Raw genomic sequence first — 20,928 nt, 5'->3', positions numbered from 1 at the left:
GTGCGGAGGGCTAAATAGGATGGAGTAAAATTTTTATTTTTTAAAAAATAATATCAATTCTTTTTTTTTTTGGGGGGGGGGGGGGGGGGAGGGGATGTGTGGGTGGTTTTTTTTGGGAGGGGGGAGTATGAATTTTTTTAAAATATTTTTTTTTTAAAAAAAGGATGGGGGATTGTGTGGGGTACGTGGAGGAGGTGGTGGAGTGAGGTAAGAAAAATAATCTAAATTTTATTTTTTTTTTAAAATATTTTTTTTATGGATATTAATACTTTAATCTTTAATTTTTAATTAATATTAATAGTTTATTATTTAATTTTTGTCAAGGTGAAATATTTTATCTATGTGAAATATCATGTGTTAAGATTTTCAAATAAAAGAGAGAATGCATTACACACACCACTTAGGTGTGTTTCTCAAACTAAAAAGTGATAGTTTAGGTATGAAACTCATACTCTCAATAGTTTAGGTATAAAACTAAAAAACAAGATAATTTAGGTGTGTTTTTGACACTTATCTCATTGGTTAACACTAAATTAATCTACTTGATATTTATTCATTAAAAATCAAACTACCCTTGCAAGAGAAAAATCATTTAGCTATTTTTCATTAATCTACCCTTATAACAGAAAATCGTCAATTATTTTTCATTTATTTCAAAATCGTAAACTGCGAAATCAACTTTATCTATAAATCTAATAGTGTTGTGTCCTCTAATCTCAATGTTATCTCTTTAAATTAATAATAATTACACTTGAAAGTTGTTGCCTCAAAGAGCTGTCTGTGGTGAATATGGTAGTTTTTCCACAATTGTAGTGGTCCATGAATATCTATAAGTAGGAGCCACAATCTACTGTTGATAAAAAGAAACATAAATATATGAAAATATTAATTATAGGGGAAAGGGATATTTGGACAATGAATTATATTAGAATATTTCTACCAACATGGGTGGTGGTGCAGTGGTAAGACAGTTTCATCCTTTCGAATTTAAACCCTAAATATAGAAAAAATCATATTAGAAACGTCACCCCAAATCGGGACTTCAATGCAAAAAATATTAGAAAATTTCTATCATGTCATTGTATTCTTCATAAGTTCATCTTTATTTCTACGAAATTTTCTTCTTTTATCGGAAGTGCATGCACCGCTCTGGCATAATTTTATCTCAGATCCTCATTATGTTTTTAAAGATATCTTCAATCTATATTCTATATCATTATTAGCCAGGTACATATGTGAGGTTAATCCCAATTTTCAATGGAATAACTAGTAAATTGTCCAAAAGTCTTGAATAATACTCTTTTTGGTCCATATTAAGTGATTTTGTTAGCTTGGACATGTGCGCTCATTACAAAATCTACTTACTCCTAGAAAATAAAAAGTATGTTTACTAAATTTACCTTTAATTAAATAGTACCTATATAGTTTCTTGGTTACATGAAATTCAGTTATCTAAATAATATAGGTAAATTTGAAAGAAAACATTTCTTCCGTCCATTTTTATTTATTCAGTATTGATTTGAAAAGCGTCTTTAATGCTAAAACAAATAGAACGACAATCTTACTATATCTCCTTTTGAATATAAAAAATTCAATATTTTGAAAAATGACGATAGTTAATAATAAAAGTAAATTAGCAACTAAGTATAAATTGTATCTTGATTTTCTAAATTGGACCAATAAAAGTGGACATTTATATTTAATATAATTAAAAAATAAAAGTAGACGAAAGGAGTAATTAACACGTTCTTCATTTATATTTAATATACAAGGTAGGGATCATGCCTAACCCCACCCTGAAGGTGACTTTTGATTAAAAAAAAATACCTTCTTCATTACGTGACACACCCCTTATTTTGAACTAAATCATTTTTAAAAAAAAGAAGATAAAAACACCACTTAATGTGAACTCGAGGGAGTAGTACTTTATATTTCTGTCTCTAAGGGCATCTCCAATCCAAACACCAAATTTTACATCAAATTTGGTGTCAGCACTATTTTTTGTTTAATCAACTCCAACCCACTGCACCAAATTTTACACCAAAAATAAATATTTTTCTCTCTCTTTATTATTATATTATTATTTCTTGTTTCATTTATATTTTCTTATTTCATAAAACAAATTCTTTCTAAAACATTCACCATATATAATTCATATTATTTCCTTTTATAATCGTTTAATATAAAATTATTTTGTACCATAATTTTTTAAATAATATAAATTGCTAGCAAATATTATACATAATAATGGATAATACAAATAAAAGTGAAATCATTAATGAAATACAATTAACTAAAGTATTGATGTATACTTTATTATATCCCATACAATTCATATTTTAATAGTATTGATGGATCCGGAAAGAATCTGTCAGATTATTAAGTTATTGTTGTAATTTTTTTAAATTATTATGTTTTGTTGTATTTTTTAAAATTACTATGTATTTTATATTTCAATTTTGATGTATGTCAATTACTACTTTGTTGAATGTTTATTATTTTCGGTTATTTTTAAGTACATTGTATTATTTGTTTAAAAAACTATATGTTTGCATTTTTAATTTTTGTGAAGGTTAATTGTAGTTATATCCAATTATAATTTATAGTAGAATTAACATAAATTTAATTTTTAAAAAAAGTCATATATAGAAAATTAATTTATAAAAAAACTAAATTTTATATCTAAAATTAATATTATAAAAATATTACATAAAAATAATTAAATATACAAGAGATTTAATTAAAACATACAATTTATATAATGTTTAATTAAAAATTTGTATGATGAAATAATATTAAAATATTTAAAAAGTGAATTGGTGTGATGAATAGTGTTACACCAAATTTGGTGTAACACTATTCACACACCAAATTTGGTGTAAAAATTGGGGTGGGTTGGAGCTCAAAACAACCAAATTTTACACCAAATTTAGGATTTGATGTAAAATTTGGTGTTGGGTTGGAGATGGTCTAACGGCTCTTACAATTAATCAGTCTCTAGTTTGTTGATTGCTATAGTGCATGTAGTCCCTAATGGCATGCATCGCCAATAAAAAAAATCAAATTGAATTTTCAGGATTGTTATTGATGAAAAATTAGAGGGGCCTAAACTCATATGGACCTAACGCCCATATTTATTAAGACAAACAAAAATCGAAATAAAAAATAAATTAGACATAAAACATATCCTATCTCTATAAACATGTACTTTCGTCTAGGGTTTTCTAATCTAGCTTCCCACCATTACCGCCTTCACCCCAAAACACCTGAGAAACTGTTCCCTTACTAGGAGAACAGTAAATTTCGCCTCCTCATGTTATAGGTCATTAACATTGAGTTCTTCTCCTTGTGTCCTTCATCAACTAACAAGAGTTAGTATATTCCACTTTCCCTACCTTCATATTCATGTGCGTACTTCTGTTGACCATACTCCCTTGCAATTGTGTTCACTGGTTCGGTGGTCGTTGCTTCTTGTGTGTAGCTTCACGATCTAGTCTAATGAAAGAATGCTTAATCATTAGGTTGGTGATTTCTTCTTCCTTTTCTCATTTATTGCCCATTTTCTGATTTTGTTTGCCTCTGTTCCCTTGCAGTTGGTGTTTGAATGGAGTGCATGAGTAGCTTCATTCCACCTCCTCAATAGTGATTAAAGCTTTTTCCAAGTTAAAGAGTCTCCATTTGATCAAGATCTTCCACTTTTGCCAAGTCCTTTTTGATGGCTCAAAGTAGCCTAGGTTAGATAGCATTTAACATTTCTTGATACCCTTATGTTTTTGTAAATGATGTACTTGTGAAAAAACTATGTTGTGGCCTCCCTTCCCCATTATCTCTTTATTAGTGAAAACCTTAGATATGAGTTGTTTAATTTGTCACGGTTTATGATTATCCTACCTTTCGCCTCCATGCTATGAAAATCTGTTAATATGCGATTTTTTTTCTATAGTTATATTTTCCAAGTAGTCTGCAAGTTGATTCTCTTCCCTCATTATATGTTGGAAACTGTGTTGCTAGCCTTGTAAACATTTTCTGATTTTTTCAACTGTTTCATTTATTATCCACGGACATGCCACTTTCCTTCTAGCACTTTGATTAATACCATGGAATATGTTTGTATTATTATTTGATGATGTTGTGATTGTTTGCAATGCCTACTTGGTGCTAAAATAACATTTGCTTCTGCCAATGTGTTCGTAGTATTCTCCATATGAACTCCGTTTGCTTGAATAATATTTCCTATACCATCCCTTAAGAAATAGGCATACGAACTTTCCTGGATTTCCCCTGGATGCACCATCAGTGTTGTAATTGACCCATCCTTCTGGGGATATTCTCATCTTACCATGGTTACTGTAACATCCCACCTTAGAAAGAGCTAGATTTAGAAACCGCTAAATTGGAAATAGCCAAATTGAGAATCTTACAAGTTATGCTTAAGTTGTGAGTTTTGGGTCACCTTCAAATGGCCATAACTTTTAGTACATGATGAGTCAGGTGGCCCATAAGATACCAAATGAAAGGACTTGGAATCCTCTTTCCGACGCCACCAAGTTATCTAAGTTTCAAGCTCGGATGAGGGAGATGCCCGTTTGAAATCTGTCTGTCCAGTTAAGAAAAGTTACTCGAAAAGATGAGGGGTATTTGATATTTTCCTTACCCTTTCAGATTAAAACATTGTTAGTAATATTTTGGGGTCAAATCTGATGTGGGTCAGTTTTACAAATCCTAGATTATACTTAAGGTTTTAGAAGAGAGTTCAAGAAGAGGAAAAGAAGAGAAAAGGAAGAATGATCAAGGTTTCTTGCGAATCGAGGAATTGTTTCGCTAAATCGAAGTATGTAAGCTTTCATAGTGTTGGGTTCGTTCACCCACACACTAATCATGATTTCCATATTCGAATTTCATCCATAAGATTGAGTATATTTGAGTTGTTGATGTGTTTCTTGAAGTTTGTGATCTATTCTTTAAGTATGAGTTTTCATTGAGTAAATTGATAAATTCTTGAGTGGATTTCGTTGAACTTGTTCTGGGTTATAAGAATTCGAGAGTTTTTACCTTAAAATTTCAGTGGGTATGAGTTGAATCGAGTTTGAGAGAGGAAGAAAAGATCAGGCAGAATTAAGTGCCTAGGTTCACGTCGCGGGCTTGCTCCCTTAGAAAGTTTCCTTTCTCTCCGCATCGCGGAGAGAGCGCGGACTCCACTGTCTAAAAAATTATTTCACGACCAAATAAATTACACCTTCTCCGCGTCGCGCCTTTGCTCCCCGGATAGTATTTTCACTCGTTTCTTATTTATCAACTATCTAAACCTCATTTATTCATTAAGAGGTCTTTCATAACATAAATCATATCCTTGAATTCATAATTCAAATTATAGGTAGAGTTAAGAGTAAAGTCTTAAGAGTTCTTTCGAGTCTACTTGAGAAGTCTTTTACAATCTTTTCAAAGCTTGTTTTAAGACTTGAGTACTTAAGTATGAGGATGAGTAAAGTTGAGTTTATTTTTTTTTAAATGATATATGGGAACTAAGTATTCCCAAGAGTAAATGTTTTTTTACATTTAAGATGAAAAGAAACACTAATTTTCAAAAGAGTTCATGAAGAGTTTTGAGTACTATCTCTTTTAAGAGAAATATTTTGAGTAATAATTTCAAATTTGAGGATGAGGAAATGTTATTTTTAAAACATATGAGCTAAGTTATATTTTGGGAGTAGTATTGAGCACCGATATGGGAGAAAGTTCAGACAACTCACAGCCCCCATAAACCATGTAGCAAAGTGGGTAGAAAGGATCATCCTTTTTAGATGATTCCTTATTGCTTTTTAAGCATACCTTAGTGGATCCACTTAGTTAAGGAGTTCTATACCCCGACAAGGTATAGGACAATTCTGGCAGCATGGACGATACGATGTATCATCACATAGCCCATAGTGATGATTGTCGATTAGAGAATGTCCCAAACAGAGTTATTTTGTATTTTTACATACAAACTGAGTTATTATTGTATTTTTAAATGCATGGAGTTGTTATCTACTATTTTAAATGCTTTATATAAACTGCATCTTTATTGTTGTTTTTATACTGCATTGAGTTGAGTATTCATGAGATGAGGTTGAGTTGAGTAGAGTTGAGGTGAGTATGTTTCATTCTTTCCAAGTTCAAGCTTTATGTTATGTTCAGTTTTCCCCTTACAGCCTTGTACATTCAATGTATTGATGCCATTTGGACTGTATTGTTTCATGATGCAGATACAGGAGACCAGGGCCTTCAACAGGCTATTCGTTGATACCAGTTGCAGTTCAGAGTTGTTTGGTGAGCCTCCTTGCTTCCGGAGGGTCTCTCATTTATGTTTTATCATTTCAGTTTTGTCGTTAGGATGTCGTGGGTCTTGTCCCGACGTCCATCTTAGTTAGTAGAGGCTTCATAGATAGATAGACAATATTAATTCATGATTCATTTTCATTTCAGTTATTAATGTTTGAGACTTGAATTGCCACTTTGGCTAGTGAATGTTTTATTTCTAAAATATTTTAAGTTTATCTTTTGAGACAGTTCAGTAAATTTACTTTTGAGTTCATGTGTTGTAGAGTAAGTCTTCCGCTGTGAGTTAAGTCAGGCCAAGGGTTTGCTTGGTGCCAACAATGGTTCTCAAGTTTCGGCCACGTCTAGGGTGTAGGCTCGGGGCATGACAGTTACCTTCATTTGTGCACCTCTTATCTCTAGATCTTTTATCATTTCTGCCCAACCTCCTGACATTGTCATATTTGGCCTTCTAACTTTTATCAACATATACATGTTTCTGGTAACATTATGATGATAAGGTTTCCACGACGACTTGAATACCTTCCAATTTAAAAATTTATACCTCTACCTCTAACTGTGCAATGTAAATCAAAATCTGCAATGTGGAACCTATGTTATGTACCAGCTTTATTATTTAAGCCACTTGCGAGTGTGCTCAATGTGCATTCAAAGATCATAGTTTTCAAATACAAGCCGGAAAACTTGTAATAATTATGGATTAATGGAGGAAAATGCAAACTCATTTGGAAAAAAAGTAATTAAGTGATTTAAAAAATTCACAAAACTAAGAAAAATTGACACAGATCTAATTATTGAGTATAGGTGATAATTTTAAGATTAGTGCTAATGACATTAATTTTAAAATTTTATTATTTACATAAATGTTCTAGCTTCCTCTCCTCCCCCCCTCCCCCTCCCTTATGTCATTGTCGATGTAATGACCCAATCGATCATTTTTTAAATTTTTTGTGAATTTACCCTTTTTCCCCTCCTAATATCGACCCCGTGTCTTTTATGTTTGAGTTTGAAAAGTTTGTTTTGTACTTTGAGTTAAAAGTTGAGAAATTGGTAAGTTTTGAGTTTGAAAGGCTAATATTGTTAAGAAAGTGGGTTTTGGAGACTTTTGGAGTTCGAGTACCATAATAGAATTCCGTCGATTTCATCAATACTGAAACCTGGAATCTCAGTTGTGAGAATTGTCGGTTTCAGTTTCCGAGTCCTTCAGAGGATTTGAGGTCCCAAGTTGAGAATTTATGAAAATTTAGCCTTTGAGTTGACTTTAGTCAATATTCAGGGTTCGGCTGCTCGAATCAGAATTGTGAGTTTCGTTAGATTTGGGGGATGATTTTAGGCCTAGGTGAGGTCTTAGTTGATTTTTGAGAGGCCCCGAGCTTGTTTTAGCCTTTTAAGGTGTGAGTTAATTTCTTGTGTTTTTTGCAGATGTCAGATCAAAGAGACCTCAGATTCATGTTTTGACAATTTTACTGAATTCAGAACATCGAGTATAATTGATTTGCATATCTAGTTTATGTGTACGGGGTTTCAAACGAATCTCGAGGGTCCTTTCAGACTGTTGAAAGTTGGCTGTGGTTTCTAGTACATCATGCTTCACTTTTGCCAAGGTCATGTTGCTTAAACAACCTCTGCTTGAGTGAAGGACATGTCGCTTAAGCGAAGAACCTGTCGCTTAAGCGAAGGACATGTCTCTTAAGCAACCTTCGCTCTTAAGCAAACCCCTGGTTGCTTGTGTGATACATGAGAGGGTTTTTGGCCTGCATATTTTGTAAGCCCATTTTTCCAATTTTGAGCTTTAGGGACCTTGGTGGCGATTTTTGGAAGGATTTTTCTGTGCTAAATCAATTGAATTGTGTGGCTTTGGAAGTGATTCAAAAGGGGTAGACTCAACTACTGGAGTGATTGGTGATTTTTTTTAAGGCAAGTGAACTCCTAAACCTCACATTTTAGTAGAATTCGTGTACTTCCTTTATTGTTTATGTGTTGGGAGTAATGAGAATGATGTAAATTGTCCACTTGATACATCAAAAGAAATAAAAAAAGGGGTTGAAATGAAAAGGGCTATGTGACGAACATATGATATGAATTGCCTTATTGTGACCCCTATTGATTGATTGATAAAATGCTTGAAAGAATAAATGTGGACTTGAATTGTGTGAATTGTTGTCTCTTCCGTGTGGTGTTATATTACTTTTTACCTTGATTGCGAACACCGTGATGATTAATTATGTCGAGGTCTTTATAGGTGAGTGCTATGATGTCGAGGTCTTTGTCGATGAGTGTTGTGATGCCAAAGGTCATTTCCGGTAAGTGTTTATAAATCCAATAGGAAATGGTTCTGGCTAGTGATATAAAGCCGATGAGATATGGTTTCGACTAGTGATTTGATATAAAGACGATGGGAAATAGTTCCGGCTAGTGATATTGTGTCAATGAGAAATGGTTCCGGCAAGAGATTTACTATTGTGTAACTTGATGAATTTGATGCTTTGCGTGACTTGCTTGTTACTTGAGATTGATGTAATTGTTCTATGTGATTGAACTAGTTGACTTTGAGTTTGACTTATTTGATTCATATGATTATTGATTGTGACTATTGAGTTGTGGTTATTGGGCCTTGTGAGCCGTGTATTGTAGAATTGCTAGGTTTGGCTGATTTATGTGCAACTTGTAGTTTGAGGAGGTTCGGTTGGAGAGTAAGGGGTATTTGTTTCTAGCTAGATACCTTGTTTATTAGGTTACTTGTTGGGTACCGTGTTGTGGGTAATCACCCCTTGCTTCTACACTTGTCTTAGTTCCAAGCCAAGACCCATGTGATCTTCTTATTCTTCTTCTTCTCCTAACTGTCGAGGCTCGTTGAAGGACTTGAGAGGTAGTTGTTTGTCATCGTGGCGAGTCCTCTTTTCCTTTTCTTTAAGCTTTGTTCTCTTGAGAAACAAAGACTGAGACTTGTACTTATTTCTCAAGTCCGCAGTTTATATATTTAGGGGCTTGTACATGTGACAATCAGATTTTGGGGGTTTTAATAGAAAAATAACCTTTTTGCTTTATCTTGTTCTTATTTTACTGTTTTTCCGCATTTCTTTCATTTTTGTTGGGTTGAGGTTGACTTTTCTTGGTGGGAATCGACAACTGACATCACGTCCATTTTTGGGTCGTGACAAATGGTATCAAAGTCCCTGGTTCATAGGTCTCATGTGTGTACAAGACAAGTCTAAGTAGAGTCTTGATGATCGGTACAAATACGTCTGTAATTATCTTCAAGAGGCTACAAATATTGTTAGGAAACTTTATTTTATTCATCCTTTTTTATCGTGCGTGTCTTTCTTTGCTAGTGCTGAGTTGCCGCGTGTTGTTTTGCCGAGAACCAAAGCTTCTGTTTCCAGTGGTAGATGGGAGGTAGTGCCAACAACTATTGTTGAAGCCCCAACTAGGGGTAGAGGTAGGGCCCGAGCTAGAGTTCGTGCTCATGGAGTAGCACCGGTTAGACCGCGTGCCCGTAGAGAGGCACCAGCCAGAAGCAGAGTTAGAGAGTTTTCTCTCGAGCCACAAGTTAAGGTTGTTGAGGATCAAGTTCCTCCCAAGTTTGGAGCTCCTTTGTTTATGAGACTTTGTTGAGGATGTTAGTTGTGTTGGAAACTTTTCTCATGGTGGTGCGACAGGTATGCCACAAAGTTCCCAAATGAGGGTAGGGGCATAGACCCTAGGATCAGGTGTGGGTCAACCACCAATGGTTCTGACACCGGTTGTGGGTGTTCAGATTGCTACTGAGGTTATTCTGACTACAGTTGAGCAGCAATGTTATTAGAGGTTTCAGAAGATGAAACCACCCCAATTTCAGGGTGGTAAGAGAGATGATGCTCATGAGTTCTTGACTTTGTGCCATGAGATGCTTGAGGCAGTGGGTATGGTGGATGGTCGTGGTGTCCGATTTGTTGCACTTCAGATTCCTGGTCGTGCCAGAGAGTGGCGAAGGACTTTTTTGAGGTCTAGACCAGTTGAATCTCCTCCAGTAGAGTCTCTAGTGCTTTCCAGGACCGGTTCATTCCTTGGAGCGTGAGGGAGGAAAGTCAACTGAGATTTGAGATCTTGACTAAGGGAGTTTGTCTGTGACCGAGTATGAGGCCCATTTATGTGAGCTTTCTAGGCATGCTATTAGTATTGTCCAAGATGAGGAAGAGAGAGTTTTTTGGTTTGTGAGAGGGTTGACTTTCTCCGCCAGGTCTTATGTGTTAAGAGAAGCCGGAGAGGGGGCTTCCTTCTAGTTCATTGTGAGCATCGCCAAAGAGGCGGAGTTGATGGTTTTAGAGGAGTTTGGAGAGCCCAAAAGTGCATTTTCTTCTAGTCAGTTTTCTCTTGCTTCATCTGGAGGAAGAGGTTTGCATAGAGGTAGTGGTTCCTTCCAGCACTGTGGGATGGTTCATGCTTCTATGCCAATAGCTGAGAGTGGGCAGTCAACCCGATGATCTTATGGTTCTGGCCAAGGTTGATATGGTAGTTCATCTAGTTCGAAGCAGCAGTTATATGTGCCTAGATCTTGCTTTACTTGTGGGGATCTAAGTCATATGATGCGACAATGTCCTCTATAGACTCATTCAGGACCTCAAAGTTCTTATTCAGCCACACCTGTTAGGGATTCAGCGCCTCCGTCCAGAGGTCTAAACAGAGTTCAGACCGGTAGAGGTGGTAGGACTTCTGGTAGGGGTGTTCCAGTTCCGCAGTGTGGGGGTAAATGTTCTACTTAGGCTACATGAAACCGAGATGGCCAGTGCTATGCTTTTCCAGGGAGTCTTGAGGCTGAGACTTTTGATGTTGTGATGACATGTATTGTCCTAGTTTGACATTGACCTACGTCTACCTATTTTGTTGTTGGGTATGATATGACGTTTGATTGCATTCATGTGTCTATTCATATTGCTACGCCAGTGGGTGAATCCTTTGTGGTGGATCGAGTGTATTGATCTTGTGTTATTTCTTTGGCCGGGTATTATACTTGGGTAGATTTGATCATTTTGGGAATGGTAGACTTTGATATTATCTTGGGTATTGATTGGCTTTCTCCGCATCATGTTATTCTTAATTGTTATGCTAAGACTATAACCTTAGCGATGCCGGGTGTCCCGAGAGTTGAGTAGACGGGTGCTAGTGGTTCTTACCCTAGCAAAGTTATCTCCTTTATTAGAGCTTAGAGATTGATTGATAGAGGGTGTTTGTCCTATTTGGCTTTCATTCGGGATACTAGTGTTAAGTCACATCCCATGGATTTGGTGTCCGTAGTTCGAGAGTTTTTGAATGTGTTTCCTTATGTTCCAGGTATTCCTCCGGATAGGGATATTGATTTTGCTATTGACTTGGAGTCGGGCACCAAACCCATCGCTATTCCTCCTTATCATATGGCTACAGCTGAGTTGAAGGAATTGAAAGATCAGTTATAGGATTTATTGAGTAAGGGGTTTATCCGCCCTACTTATAGTGTGTTTGTGCTTGTCACCAACTCAATCACTTATTGGGCTAATCTAGCCACAAATTTCATCACAAGAGATCTTCCCCTTTGAGAAGACAACTAATTAGTTTAGAACTGAAATTTCAGGGTTCACGTAGAAAGAAAAAGGGAGGCTTCCCTCAAGCATGGAAACGCTTCAAGGGATTGTTATTGAGTTGTCCCCATAATCATTAGAGAAAGAGAGTTATGGTACACACTTTCATTAAATGCTTGCAACACTGAGTTTTTTTCCTTAGCAAGCAAGAAAACTTCTTAGCTATATTCTATCACTAAAACATTATCCAAAAAATTCTTCTCTCCAGACTATTCCCAATTGGGAAAAAGATAAAGTTACATAATTACACAAATTCATATTATATCCTTGGAACCTTCCAAAGAAAACACTTTATCCTCCAAATACATTTTTGCCCTTAAATTTCTGCTCTTCAACTTGTGTTGGACAAGCAAAACGGCGAACAAAGATTGTTTTGCACCAATCGCCTCGCTACTTTAGCCTTCAGTTTCTTCAAAAGCATATGCACTTGGGTTGGCAAAACATCAATCATGAATTGTATAACATTAATGATTTGCCGATGCTTAGGTAATTTTTCTCCAGTCAACCGAACATTTAGCCAGTGAGACGCCAACTGGCTCCTGTGAGAGACTGATTCCTTCGCTAGTGTGCATTGGTGATTTTAGACTCCAAATTCTTTAAACTTGATCTTTTCAAGAAATGCCTGCACCCAAAAGAACTAGGACCTAAAATCCCCTCAATAAGCATTAAAACCTAACAATAATTCATGATTTTGAGTCTACTGGGTAGATAGAATACCAACTCATCAATACCCCAAAGGAATCAACCCCTTAAAGAAGGACCTATTGAAACTACCACCCTTTTGGGCCTTTAATTATCCTCTGATTTAGCATTAAAATCCTGCTTTACCCCTCCACATTTTTCACTGATTTATTATTGAACTTCTATGGACTCATGTCCATTCAGCAGTGTGTAGCTGGTATTGGAGGAAACCGAACTCAATCAAATAATGCATGATTGATTCGTATAGAGATTGAACATACTATTTAAATCAGAATAGCACCTATTTAACTGACGAGAGGGAGTTGCTCGGATGATAAACATCCCTTACTTCCAATCCAAAGGTTGCGAGTTCAAGCCTCCAAGGGAGCAAAAAAGGGTGGGAGCTCCTAGGGAGGGTAAATTTTTATTTTTATTTTTAAAAAAGCAAAAAAATAAAAAAGTATCGTTTTCTGGGAAGTAATAGAATAAGTATTTGTAAGTGGTTCAGTACAGGCAAAGTCAAAAGTGTCAAACGAGTTAAACTTTATTTAATTATTACTAGTACTTTAATTAATTAAACTATAGAATTGAAAAAAAGAAGCTAGTATTAGAGTTTAATTCGATATTGCGGCTTTGTGGGATAGTTCAAATTCTTCATCCTTCACGCACAATCACATGCCACTTTTTTTCTTTAAAATTGTCACAATTTTTCTCCAACCTATCTCTTTCTATATATCTATAAAAAGCCCCACCACCTTCTCTCGTGTAGTAATCCAAACATACATCTTTCTTCTCAACTCATCTCATCTTTCTCTTTCTCTAAAACACCTTTTATTCTCTCTCTTTAATTTCATCTATCCATCAATACTTTTATCTCCATCATCAATCAATCAGTTTCTTCGATCGGTTCGAGTTAAATCATTAATCTTGATGGATCATCAACATGTTAAAGCCGGTTTGAGCCGTGTAGATGCTAATAAGAATGAAGATGACATGGACCTCCGACGAGGTCCATGGACCGTTGAAGAAGACTTCACCCTCATGAATTATATCGCTCATCATGGTGAAGGTCGTTGGAATTCTCTCGCTCGTTGTGCTGGTAATTCATTTTATACTTATGTGTTTTATTTGTGTGATATTTTCTTGTGAAAGAAAATGGTCTTTTCTTGTTGGAAAGTTAGTGTTAGATAAGAATTCAAGTGGGTGCTTGTGTGGTTTATAATTTCTTTCCGTACTAGGTAATCTTTTAAAAGCAAACAAGCACTCATCCAAATGTAATAAAGATAAAGGAGGTATAATTGGCTGCAAAAATATCTTTTTTCATTTAAAAAAAAAAGAAAGAAGAAGAAGGCAATTGATACTAATTTAAGTAGTTGATATCATGAAATGAGAAATCTAATATATTTTTATGGTATGGGAATTGAAATAGGTCTAAAGCGAACGGGGAAAAGTTGTAGACTAAGATGGTTGAATTATCTCCGGCCCGATGTACGACGTGGAAATATCACTCTTGAAGAACAACTTTTGATTCTGGAACTACATTCTCGTTGGGGCAATCGGTATGTTTCATTTTAAACATCACTTAACTATAATTGTGGTTTCAGTAATATAAGTAAGGAATTCTGATGAATAATGTTAAATGAGTGTAGGTGGTCAAAAATTGCTCAACATTTGCCAGGAAGAACTGACAACGAGATAAAAAATTACTGGAGAACGCGAGTACAAAAACATGCCAAACAGCTTAAATGTGACGTGAACAGCAAACAATTCAAAGATACGATGCGTTATCTATGGATGCCTAGGTTAGTAGAGAGAATTCAAGCAGCAGCAGGGGCATCTACCTCCAAAGTGATTGATCCTCAGACAATTAATCCAAACATGGTTCAAATTGATCACAATAATAACAACACAAATTCAAGCACGGCAACAGCTTCATCAGAAAACTCATTCGTTTCAGACCTCACTGATTGTTGCTACAATTATCCCCAACAACAACAAGATTATTTTCAAGTTAATCAAAGTATAAGTAGTCAACTTATTGGAGAATCTTTAATCAGCCCCACAGGTTACTTTCACCATGCTTTAGAATTCCAAGGCGCTGCTGCTGCAGATATGGATCATCAACAAAACACCACTCAATGGATGGACGGTGCAAATTTCTCTGACAATTTGTGGAATATTGAAGACATGTGGTTTTTACAGCAACAACTCAACAACAACAACAACAATGTCGTTTGAATATTAAATAAACGTAATATCATGTAGAAAAAATATATATATTATAGAGGTCGCATATTACCATAGAAGAATTGTGGATGCATTAAAATTCCATCCTTATGTAGGACATATACATGTAGCTTTTGGGGAGAGAGACATGTAGGATTAATTTGTGAATTTTACAGCCTAAAATTACTTTTCTTCTCTATTTTAGGTTTTTTCTGTTTTTTTCCAAGGAATTGGGTTGGGTTAAAAGGATTGATTTTGTAACATCTTTATTTTTAATTATTTATAACATCTACTTCTTTCGATTATATTCTTTGCATTTTAACAATCTTTTATATTCTTTCTATTTTATTATATTCTTCTTTCTAGCGCGCATGATAGAAACCAATATACATAAGATACAAGAAAAGTAATAACATGAAAATCAGGAGATTCCACACCCCGATTATAGAGAGTATTGAATTTGTAGGTCAATCATAATTTTTTTTGTTTAATTTGATATTCCTTTTACAAAATCTCTTTTTTTTTTAATCCATAAGACATAAGAGATCTGAGAGAGTTATTTATTCTACTCAATAGGTAAGTAGCTAATAGATCTCGTTTCCTCTTAAATTATATTGTAGTAGCTAGATATTTATTTTCTTTTTTTTTGTTATTCTTTTCTTTTATATGTGCACTACAACAAAAAATAACTTTGATCAACAATAATTACACATTAACAAAGAGTGTTAAATCTTTACCCATTAATTAATTGTCATTTGATAACATTGTTATATGTTTTATAGACATTTACAAAGAATGCTTGTCGCTAAAAGTACATATTTTGCGATAATTAAACTATTGCCGTCAATTAATTGTCCTAAAGATTTTTTTTAATATATATATATATATTGTTTATGCATATTCTCCTAAATGGCTAATTAAAATAAAGAATTAAGGTTGCATTATAGAAGGGGGGAAAAGGCTATAGGTATAAATTAAAGTTGATGCTGGAGGAGGGTGCATAATTGGTTCCACTATCTTTACTAGTAAAAATGTCATCGTTGCTTGTATTCTATACAATTTAAGTTGTGGAATTTCACAAACATAGCCTATGGGACCTGAACCATATTAAAAGATCATTGTCCTTGCTCTAGATTAAGGGAAAAAAAAGTACATAAGCAAAGATTTAAGGACGTGGCATATTCTCAATTATGTATTTTATATATTGTTAAATCCATATTGCTGCAATTCTTATTCCATTCCCTTGTTAGTGTAAAGTCTCCCATTACTGTATGATCTTATCATCATATTGTGTGAATGCTACCTTAGTGGCTTCCAATGTCACTAGTGACTAATGGACATTTAATTATAATATAATACACATCATAAACATCCCAATTATCTCTTAATTAAGACAGACCCTACTTGCTCTGTCCCAATTTATGTAACACTTTTTATTTTTTGAGACAGTTTAAGTTTGATTGTAAATTTGCTCATGAAATCTTCAATTTTTTAAAAATGAAATTTATATATTTGTAAACTATAATAATTGACAATTCAATATATATAAAAGATATACAATAAAATATAGACTTAATTGAATCTCAAAATTCGATAGATATCACATAGAGACGGGAGTATTATTAATCTTTCTTCTGTTTTGGCACTTTGTTTGCCATCGCACGGACAATGTTTTCATTGAGCCCATAGAACTCGACAATTTTCCAATAATTATATATTCTTTATTTATTTATTTACTTTTTCTGTCTGCCAATAATAACCCTCTCACACATATCCCTAGAACTAGAAAGTGCAGTTAAAATAAAATAGTCATTTGCATTTATTTTGGAAAATAATCTCAAGATACATGCATTTTCCCTAACCTTTTATAGGTCCGGTTGTTTTTTCATGGCAAAAGAAAAAACATCTTTTGTCGTTTCTACTTAGGAGTGGGAAAAAACATCATCAATGTACCTTCCAATTTCTAATTATTTTGTTTAGTATAAGTATGATATAATGTTTAAGCAACAATATTCTCTTTTTACATCATACCCTTTTCATTTCGGCTCTTCTAGAGTGACAATAAGGATAGGTGGCTAATCATTGATTCATACTGTTTGAAATTTATTAAATGGAAAAAAGAGAAGTATCGAAAACATTTTTAAGTTTGGTGTAAATTATTACTTTCTCTGTCCCAATTTATGTAACTTACTTTCCTTTTTAATCAGTCTAAAAAAGAATGACACATTTCTATATTAAGTAACAATTAGACTATAAAATGTCTATTTTACCCTTAATGAAATGATTTACAGTCACACAAATTTTTATCATTCATTTTGAACCACAAGTTTTAAAAGTCTTTCTTTCTTTCTTAAACTCCGTGCCCAGTCAAAGTACCTCACATAAAATGGGACGGAGGGAGTAGTTTATTTTTGAACAATTGCTGGCTTAAAAATACTTCTTTATTTGACTAATCAAAATTTCATACACCCTCGATCTGTCACATGACGTAGCAAGTGTGATTTTAAACTTTTGTAAAAGCATAGAGCTTTTACTAAAGAATCGAACAGGTATTGAAACGAGAATTTAGGAATATATTTCATCTCATTATGAGTAAATTTATCTCATTTATCCAATGAGGCCCTTAAATAGTATGAGAAGTATTCAAGATTAAAATCCTTATAGCCCAAATTATCTTTTATTATTGAGAGATTATAAGTAAATTCATCTATGCCACTAGAATGATACTATTATTATCGGTGAAGTACTTATTATTGGTCCTTCTTTGAGTACACAGTTCTCAAATATTTTAATTTTATTATAAATGTGTAGTAGTGTCTTTTTTATTTAGAATCTAGATAAGTCAATTTATTTTATGAAAAAAAAAAAGCGAACTATGTTCTTAAAGTATTTAAAATTGGACAGATATGTCTTTCTTTATTACTTTAGTTCACACATGCACCTAGTACTCAATAGTGATTCAAATATGTCCTTAATTTTATTAACGGGAAACCTCAATTGACCTAATTAATTAGTTGATTAATAAGAGAAAAAAAGAATAAATATATATACCGGCCCTTAAAATATTCAAAACTAAGTGTGTGTATATATTATTCGTCGATAATATATCTTTTATGTATGCAAATTTAATATTTTCTTTCAACTAATTTTATATTATGACCAAAGTTAAGCTTTAATTTCTAAGTCTGAAGTTGAATAGTAAGCGGCATCAAGCAGAAAACGATTTTTCTCCAAAAAATTCGTTTAAGAGACAAGTAGAACCTCTTCATTCTACGATCCGATGAAATACAAACAATATATCAATGATTTTCGCTACATGCATATCATCAGTGATGAAAATAGTAATTTATATGTATTTTTTGAGTTTTTTTACGTATTTTTTTATAATTCACTTGTGTCGTAAATTAAGGATGATATTTTTTTAACCATGTTATTCTAAAAACAAAAAGCAGCTAAGATTGTGTTAGAAGTTTAAAATTATACTGTCTAAAGCTAAACAAAAAATCGGAATAACAATATTATAGCTCAAGAGTCAATTTTATCAGCGAGGTTCGAAGGGGTTTGCTACAGTCAATTTTCGGAATAACAATATTACATAAAAGTGTTGTATTTTGTATCTATTGAGTTAGTATAGTGAAAGAGAGTTGTGACAAAGAATAATATTTTAAGTCTTCAACATTCACTATACATAAGAGAGTAATTATTTGTTGAAGACTTGAAAGAAGATGTTCTTATATATATGTAGAGTTTTAGATTCTTCAACTAATCTAGAGTTGCTTGAGTTGTACGACGTTGTTGGACTATTGTATCCTGAAGGAGACAAGACAAGAGTGTTACTGTTGGATCGATGTAGATTGTGCTGTATTAAGTTTGATTCTCCTTAAAAAAAAACGAATTTGTATTGTGTTATATTATGAACACAAGTTTTTTTGTGTGCGTGTGTCTAAGAGAGATTAGTGAGCGGAAGAGGTGAAAAAGTTGAATAGAAAAACGGAGTCACACGTGGGAAGGGGGGTGGATAAATGAAAACGTGATGGAATATGTATTTTAGGAGAAATGTGGACGCGTATTAAAACTACAAAAACTTTACTTTATTTTATACAAAAATTTGACTTGGCGGCTGGAATATTTGTAGGGCGCGTGGCTTATACAGAAGCCCAATGAAGTGGTCCCAAAGTTAAAACACCTCCACGTATATTTACTTATACTAAATAGGAAAAATTACTTAAAAACACAACACTTCTTTACCTATTCTCAATATTTCCCTACTCTTTTACTAAAATACAAAAATCCCTTATTTTCCCCCAAATCAACTTAACCGGATACTTTATTAGTTTAAGTATCCGTCCGTTATTAATTAAAGTATCCGCGCTGCTATATTATGCATCCACCCGTTAATTAAGTATCTGTGCTGCTAACAACTTAATAATTTAAGTATCCACGCATTATTAATTAAAGTATCCGCGCTGCTATATTATGCATCCGCCCGTTAATTAAGTATATGTGCTGCTAACAACTTAATAATTTAAGTATCCGCGCTGCTATATAAAGTATCCACACTGCTATATTATGTATCCGAAAAATACTAAAAAAAGGGATTTTTGGTAATTAATGAAAGAGTAGGGAAAGAAAGTAATTTCTTTCTTATAGTATGTCATTTGCCTAATTTTTACAAATAAATATATAGTATAAAGTATTAAAATACAATAAGGCTTCCTAGACTGAAGCACACTTAGCCGCAACCCTTGACACTTCTAACTATTTCTATTTCTATTTAACCCCGGTGCCTATCATGGGAAACAGCAAACCCACCCCACAATATTTTCCTAATTTTTTTATCTTATTAATTTCCTTTTTTATTTTTATTCATATACTTTCTCTATTTCATATTAACCGAATTTGTAAGATAATGCACACCTAGTAAGATAGATATTTAAAGATATAATTTAAATCATATTTTTCAATATTGTTTTTTGTGAAATTATAAATATAACTTCGTAAAATGTAAATAGTGTTATTTACTTTAAAGAAAATATCAAAGTTCATTAAAGGAAAGGATAAATATGATTTTTTTAAAATATTCATATCAAACTTTAAATAATTTAATTATTTTACATAATAAAAAAAATCTAAAAATTCAATTAATATGAAATGAATGGAGTAGTTGTAATCATAAAAGTAGGTAATATGAACAACAATATATTTGAAAAAAAGTCAACGGTAATCCAAACTTGTAACATAACATTTCAAATTAGCATTTACTCCCTTCTATTCTGTCAACATTACTTCTAAAATAGTTGTGGATAGTTGTCTCAAGTAAACATCCTAAAATGGAAAATTAGCAATTAAGTCATAATATCTAATATAATTAGTCAAAATAATAATATTTTAATATATTTATTTAAAATATCAGAATGACAATATTTTTAGAAAATAATATGTATTCATATTTTATTATTTAAAATTAATTTTATTTATGAAAACAATCCTATATTGGACCAAATTCTAAACCAATAATCGTTTAAAACAGATTTTTTTTAAAAACCAATACCCATTAACCTTCCTGTTTCACCTTTCACGTTTCTACCCCACCTTTCACGTTTTCAGATTCTCTTTCTTCAAGGTGCTCACAAATTGTTCATCAAAATATATATTTTAATTCAAGAAATTTTCTCAATTGTTAAACGAAATCTCTTTATTAATTCAAGAGATTTCTCGATTGGCAAGGTAATTTCCATTATTTAGTTAGATTTATTTTGATTTGATGTTTAAAATCATCGATTATGGTGTATATTTCGGATTATATATATCACGGATTTTCAGTCAAATTTTTCGATTTTTATGTGATTTTGTTTAGATATTCATCAAATACATATATTTTGATAATATCAAAATTTTCTTTTAGGGTTTTAGATTTTGGGGAAAGCATCTAATTGTCTACAATGACGGAATCAATCCGAAATTTATTGGTATTCATTTTTTCGTTTGAAACACAAAATCATATTGAAATACAACCTGATATTTGAAATACAAACTTAACAAGACATATTTTGTCTTTTATTTGGCTAAAACAATATAATTTTTATGAATACATAATATATAAAATTGC

General features: G+C 33.1%; 1 protein-coding gene and 1 non-coding gene across 2 annotated transcripts; one reads left to right on the top strand and one right to left on the bottom strand.

Annotated features, from left to right (window-relative positions):
* Window positions 1–11,883: 11,883 nt before the first annotated feature.
* On the bottom strand, window positions 11,884–11,991 carry LOC125809076 (small nucleolar RNA R71). The gene has a single exon (XR_007441759.1). It is a non-coding gene; the product is annotated as a small nucleolar RNA R71 (small nucleolar RNA).
* Window positions 11,992–13,322: 1,331 nt separating this feature from the next.
* Window positions 13,323–14,847, top strand: LOC125809041 (transcription factor MYB108-like). The gene is made up of 3 exons (XM_049488714.1): window positions 13,323–13,692; window positions 14,023–14,152; window positions 14,243–14,847. Exons 1-3 carry the CDS (start codon window positions 13,524–13,526, stop codon window positions 14,829–14,831), a joined length of 888 nt encoding a protein of 295 aa, XP_049344671.1. The 5' UTR covers window positions 13,323–13,523; the 3' UTR covers window positions 14,832–14,847.
* Window positions 14,848–20,928: the final 6,081 nt, after the last annotated feature.

Source organism: Solanum verrucosum, unplaced genomic scaffold, assembly GCF_900185275.1.
Source record: "Solanum verrucosum unplaced genomic scaffold, falcon-dt-bn FXZP01000296.1, whole genome shotgun sequence".
Classification (NCBI taxonomy): domain Eukaryota; kingdom Viridiplantae; phylum Streptophyta; class Magnoliopsida; order Solanales; family Solanaceae; genus Solanum; species Solanum verrucosum.
This window is presented reverse-complemented; position numbering and strand designations above follow the sequence as displayed.